This window comes from Sphaeramia orbicularis, chromosome 21, assembly GCF_902148855.1.
Source record: "Sphaeramia orbicularis chromosome 21, fSphaOr1.1, whole genome shotgun sequence".
In the NCBI taxonomy this organism is placed as follows: domain Eukaryota; kingdom Metazoa; phylum Chordata; class Actinopteri; order Kurtiformes; family Apogonidae; genus Sphaeramia; species Sphaeramia orbicularis.
Genome location: NC_043977.1, coordinates 32585668 through 32592383, shown reverse-complemented (window position 1 = coordinate 32592383; position 6716 = coordinate 32585668). Strand labels below are relative to the sequence as shown.

Sequence of the window (6716 nt, the reverse complement as noted above, 5' to 3'; positions counted from 1 at the left end):
CTGGATGTAGAGAGGTGGACCTCCATGGATTTGAATTAATTGTCCAAAACCTCCCACAGATGATCAGTCCTCCTGAGACTGGGATGTCCCTTCTTAGTCCATTTTTGATCAGTACGAACCACTGCAGACCAGGAACAAACAAGACCTGCAGATCTGGAGATGCTCTGACCCATTCATCACTGTTACAATATGGACCTGGTCAAAGTCACTCCGTTCCTTATGTTTGTCATTTTGCTGCTTCCAACACATGAGCTTCAAGGACTAAATGTCCTCTTGCTTTGTAATATATCCAACCCAGTGAAAGGTGCCATTGTAATGAAAAAAATCAATATTACTATGACTTCTCTCAGTGGTCACAATGTGATGGCTGCTGGGTGTACAGAGATAGGAGATCTTAAGTGAATTTTACTACAAAGCAGTGTTATATTAGCAGTACTATGGTAGCAGTATTGTTCCCAGTAATTGTAACAGTGATCGATATCTGTAAGTCACAGAGTGACTATTTCTACTGTCTGGTAAACATTGGAACACATGGTCAAACCAGGTTCTTATTGACAATAGGGGTGTTACTGCAGTTTTTATAGAACTAAAAACACATTCAACAAAGCTTGTGTTGGAAGAGCAGTCAATGGGAAAGAAGAAATAGAAGGACGAAAGAAAATTGAATATTGTCCTTCCAGTTGTCCCATTTTAATTTGGGGACTAAACTCCAGCCAAAACATAAAAAAACCCTGTCCCTTAACCCATAAAGACACAGTACTACTTTTGTGGCAATTCCAAAATTAATTCTTCTCTCTAACCTTTCTTAAGTGATTTATCACCATTTAAATCAAATCAAATTTTATTTATATAGCGCCAAATCGTAACAAAAGTTATCACTTGACATTTTACATATAGAGTTGGTCAGAACCAGAAACCCAACAGAATTTATTTATCTATATTATTAAAGCCAAATAGCCTCTGTGTGTGTGTGTGTGTGTATATGTGTCTGCGGATTCACACAAAATCTGTACAGAGCTGAAAGCTGCAGTTTGTCGTGCTTATGTGTTTTTGGTCAAGGAGCAGACTAGCGAAAGAGGCAAGTGGATAGGACCTATATTTTGGGCGAAATTAGAAATTTTGGAATACAGTAGCCTTACCATCACCTCACTATGGCCAGAACGCTTTGGCAGTGACTGCTGGACAAATGTACAGCATGCACGAATACACAACAGCATAAAAACTACCACATCTAGAATCCATGGATCCCCTCGGGTCAGTGAGCTAGTTATAATATTATCCTCTGTATTTTGTGCCTTTTCAGGGAAAATCAGGTATTTTCCTATATTTACTTTACTAATCATGTAGATGTTGATGATGTTGTGAACTACCTCAGCAAGCTTGGATGGGATGGGGTCTGGGGTGCAGGTCGGTGTTTTCATGCCAGTCATAAACTGGGAAACTTTAGCAGGAGAGATGGGAGTGAACTGAGATAGTGGGTGAGCAGTGGGGGGGGGGGGGGCACGGCACGGGCGTGGAGGCTATTGTAGATGGAACCTATTTTAGATTGAAAAAATGACAGGAAAGTCTGGCATTTGTGGGATGTGAATGTTGAGGTAATATTGTCATGGGGTTTCAGCAGGGAGTTGATGGTGGAGAACAGTGTCTTGGGGAATACAGTCATGTGTAATAGTGTTAAAAGATTATGTGCAATAATGATTATAGGATTTGTGCAGTAGTGTTAAAGGGACATGTATAGTGTAATTATGTGATGAAGATATGCAATAGTGAGTAAGAGAAATGCTTAGTATTATGTGCAATAGTGACAATGGGAAATGTGCAATACACTTATGTGTAATAGTGTCAGAGGGGTATGTGCAGTATAACAGTATGTAATAGTGTTAGAGGGATATGTGTCATAGCAACAATAGGATATTTTCAATATAATCATGTGCAAACCTTAATCAGTTAATGCTTGGTGGCTTGCCTTGGTCCTGGTTTTATCTCTTTGTGTGCATTATGTGTTGTTGCTTGTTTGTTTTTCTTTTGTATGTCTTAGTTCAGTCATGGTATTATGTTATCTCTAAGTTGTTGGTTTTTTTTGTTTTTTTTTACATGCCGATGAGACTCAAGATCGAAATTACCCATATAGCTAGAATCTCTCTTATTTACGTGTAAATGTTCATTAATACAAACTGTCCCATTTTAAAAATAAAACCATCACTTAAACAATCAATGTTCGTAAAAACTCAGATTAAATCTGAGGGTTATTATATCGCAAAACAGAGAAAACTGAAGAAAAAGTGACTTTTTCAGTAACGATATCGGTGGCTGAACGTAAAAACAAGTTTCTCCATCCACTGTCACTGATCAAACAAACTACATGGAATTGATGTTGTAGAAGATGACGGTGTTTCAACGGTAACTTCAGAACCTCTCAACGTCCAAATGGGTCATATCTGATGACCATGAAAAGATGACAAACTGTATTTACACCTGTTATTTACATGTATTGATAGGATTAATGGATCCAAAGGTATTAAACATTTCCAGTCAGTAGATGCTTTTCATCGGTGGTGGATGTTTGGGTCTTTGTTGATTAAGAAGTGAATGTGTTGTGTTTGGACACTTGTTCATTATCTTAACTGTGAGGTTTTCACTGAAAGTACATCACTTTCTTTTCTATCTTCTCTTTATTGGTTTTCCACTATTATGCAATGATCTATATTGAACAGACATATTTGTGTCTGCATATCATGTGTTGATCAAACATCAGAAAAACATCAGAAAAGCAAAAATCAATAGCTGTCCACATCGATTTATTTGACCCAAAAGAAGAGGCTCTTTACAATCTGCTGTATAGTTATTAACATTTTTTAACAAAACTATCATAAAACTGTCATTTTTATTCTAATCCAAATGCTTTTCAAAGGTGTTACTTCATTTTATTTATCTTCTTCCTCACTCCTCAGGTTGAGGGTCGGACTCAGGACTGTCGTAACCCAACTCGCTGGCGATGGGAAAGTGAGCCCAGAAGGTCCGAGCCAGGTCCCGGACCCCGTCATAGGCCGACTGGGCCCTCAGCTCCTCCAGCCACCCGTAGAAATCTGATGACCACAAATCCCAGTAAGGTAAGCTCCGCTTCCCCCTCCCCTCGCCTCCAGAGCTTTCCTCGGCTCCTGTCGACATAGACTGAAGTGTGAAAATGACTTCCCACCTCATCTGTCATTTCAGAACAACTGTATCTCGCCGGGTCGAGTTCATTCATGTGGTAATGTCATATGCGAACTGCAGATACGTACCTGTAGGAGGAGGGAAGCCGAGCAGAAGAGAAAAGAGCAGAGCATGTAGGTATAGACGCTGCATACTTTCAGGATCTGAAGGGGAAAAAAAAACACAAAAATAGGACTTTAACCCATAAAGACCCAGACAGCCACTGGCAACCAAAACCATCTACTGATCTAACATGTTCAATACCTTTTGGTCCACTAACTCTATCAATTCGTGTAAATCACAGGTGTCAAACATGCGGCCAAATCCGGCCCGCCAAAGACTTCAATCCAGTCCCTGGAATGAATTTGTGAAATCTGAAAAATCACGCTGAAGATCAATCAAGGATGTTAAAAGCATTTTAGGTCATTTCAATCTAAAAATGATCAGACCAGTAAAATACTACCATAACAACCTATAAATAATAAAAACTGCAAATTTTTCTCTTTACTTTAGTATAAGAAAAAAAGTAAAATTACACAAATGTTTACATTTACAGACTAACCTTTTTTTTTTTTTTTTTAAGTGAATAACCTGAAATCTCTTAAGAGAAGTTTGTGGAATTTTAATAATATTGTCTCTGTTATTTAATGTTTTGTGTACTTATAGATCCACTGTGATCTCTAAGTTGTGATTCACATGTATAAATGACAAACTAAGGTGCAATGTTGTTAATATTGCACTTATTTTACTAAAGAATGTTCAGGTTGTTCATATTTGTTCATGTTATGTTTGAGTGCAGTTTGTAGATGTAAACATTTTCATTACGGAATTTTACTTTTTTCACTCAAAAGTTCTTATCCTATTATTTATATTATTTTACAGTCCGGCCCACTTTATGTCTTATTAGGCTAAATGTGGCCCCTGAACTAAAATGAGTTTGACACCCCTGATGTAAATAATTGGTGTAAAAAAACAGTTTGTCATCTTTTCATGGTCATCAGATATGACCCATTTGGACATTCAGAGGCTCCATAGTGAACATGGAAACACTGTCATCTTTTGCAACACTAGTCGCTTTTGCCATTGACCCTCAAATTGCGTGAATATAACTTGCATATAAAAATTTGCCTGATGGAAAAACGACAATTTTTCCAAAACTCTCATTTTCTTGTGTCATCTCGCCATAATAAATGAACAAATCATCGCATTTGTGATTTAATGGAAAAACCGACATTACACACTTCTGTTTTTTCGACATTCAGTAAATATCAGTGAAGTTTTTCGCATACGTCCAATGGAAAAGCCACTACTGATTCACCAGTAAAACCCATAGAGTTTGACCACTAGCTGGGTTTCTGTTACCCTCAGAAATGTGCAAAATGTAAATTTCACAATAGAAAACTAGTTATGGAAACACAGAAATGTTGCAAAAACTGTCAAAGATGCTCGCATGAGGTGGATTTTTAGACGTTTTGATGTAGAAGTATAGTGCAAAAGTGTAATGGAAACACATTTTGTGCATTTTCACACATCTGTGCATGGTGGTTTTGCTCAGGCCAAATGTCTCACCTGTGACCCTGTACTCAGAACAGGTGGTTCTAGTTTGTATTGGGCAGTAGACACTGGCTTTAGGGTAGGAACTGCTTCCGGAGGGCATGATAAGTCAAGCCATGAGAGGTTCAAGTACATCACACAATTCATTAAACGTTGCCTGGGTCATCTGGAAATTCAGGATCTATAACTCATTGGTGAATTCCTGATGTACAGTTCTCTCCCAGAATCCATTCTGTGTGGCCGCTGCTATAAATAAGGACTTTGCCTTTGGACAATTTTGTGTTCCCTTCTTCTTTTGTTTAAGACAGTCACTGCAATAGTAGTAGATGAACCAGCACTACAGTCCCAACACTGTGGAGGTTTGGAAGGAAACTCAGTGCGTCCATCTTCCTTAAACAAGAATTATACAGTACTAGTGGCATTGTACCCGTGGTGCCATTGTACGATAGCGCCCTCCTGTGGTGCAACAACGGCATTGCACCCGTACGCCCTCCTGTGCTACAACATCGATCACACAATGATCATACATCGACGGGACACGGGGTGGGGCCAAAACATGCAGTATATAGTAGGATTTTAAGAGAATTACGACATGTCGATTTTACTAGAGTCACACATCAGAAGCCAAACACTCTTCAATAGAAACACCTACAAGTAGCAATTGTACTTTGTCGAAATTGTACAATTATCGCTTTTATTTTGTGGAAAACTGTAATGGAAACCCATGTAATGACGGAGGATGGAGACGCTTGAAAAAGTCCCTTTTTCTTCAGTTTTCTCTGTTTCTGATTTAATAACTTCTGACCTCACTCTAAGCTTTAATGAACATCTCCATAATCAGTGAATTACAGGAACATACCTGATTTTTGCTGAAAAGACTGCAAAATACAGAGGATAATATTATAATAACTGGTGATAAATCACTTAAAAAAAGATTAAATCTACAGAAAAATTCATTTGGGAACAGTCACAAAAGTAGCAGTGGGTCTTTATGGGTTAAAATGACAGGTCACTCAGTGGAACATCCTGCACAAGAAAAGCTTCACTTATGAATTCAGAGACACAGACTGACTCAACAACACCAAGAGTACGATGTGGAGCTGCAATTTAACATCTAAAGCATGACTGTGTGCATGTAGAAATGGAAAATAAAAGCTTCCAGGTGTCATTTTTATCTGATCCACGTCTTACCTGATCAGCAGGAGAATTTGATGTGATTCAGTCGTCGTCCGTCTCAGACTGAGCTCAGGATGATGAATGATTCTCGATTAGAGGGAGACAAGAGGGCGGACATGTTTGCTTTTCCACCGTCCACCTGCGTATCTCAGAAAGTTTTTTTTTTTTTTTTTTCATTTCTGCCATCTCATGGTTTAATACAGTGATGGGGAAGTTACAGTAGAAATTTTACCCTGATAGAAGTTTAGTAAATAGTACAGTAGTTCAACTACTTTGTCTATTTGATCACTTTCTAGTACTTTTTCTACCAAATGTCCAATCCTAAAAACTCCTAAAATCATTATTTACACTAACACCGTGTAGTAAATAGAAATATTAGATCCATTTTCTGATTAATCATGGAAAATACTGTTGAATTTAAAGCACTTGTCAGTAGAAGATATAACTCACAACATTTAGTTACACATTTCTTCCCCTCTGTAACAGCAAAATATTACAGTTGCATTTGTTTTATAATTCACTTAGTAACATCAACCCAACACTGTTAATGTGCAATCACATTTTCCATCATTAAGACATTAATGATTAATGATAATGATTAAAACATTCTCTTCTGCTTATTGAAATCAAATAGTCATTTATACAAGGCTACTACAGTATACACCTTTGGAAATATTATTTTTCTCTTGGGTTTGGGTTTATGTTCTGATTAATTTAAGCATAGATTATGTGTATTTTCCATGATTTTTGCCTCATATTTGCACACAAAAACTCAGATGGCTTTACAAATCACA

General features: G+C 37.7%; 1 protein-coding gene across 1 annotated transcript; it reads right to left on the bottom strand.

Moving 5' to 3' along the window:
- Positions 1-2940: 2940 nt before the first annotated feature.
- On the bottom strand, positions 2941-5958 carry LOC115411999 (otospiralin-like). Its single transcript, XM_030124299.1, has 4 exons — positions 5938-5958; positions 5606-5624; positions 3282-3356; positions 2941-3158 (listed from the first exon to the last, which is right to left on the bottom strand). Exons 3-4 carry the CDS (start codon positions 3343-3345, stop codon positions 2941-2943), a joined length of 282 nt encoding a protein of 93 aa, XP_029980159.1. The 5' UTR covers positions 3346-3356; positions 5606-5624; positions 5938-5958.
- Between the last annotated feature and the right edge of the window lie 758 nt (positions 5959-6716).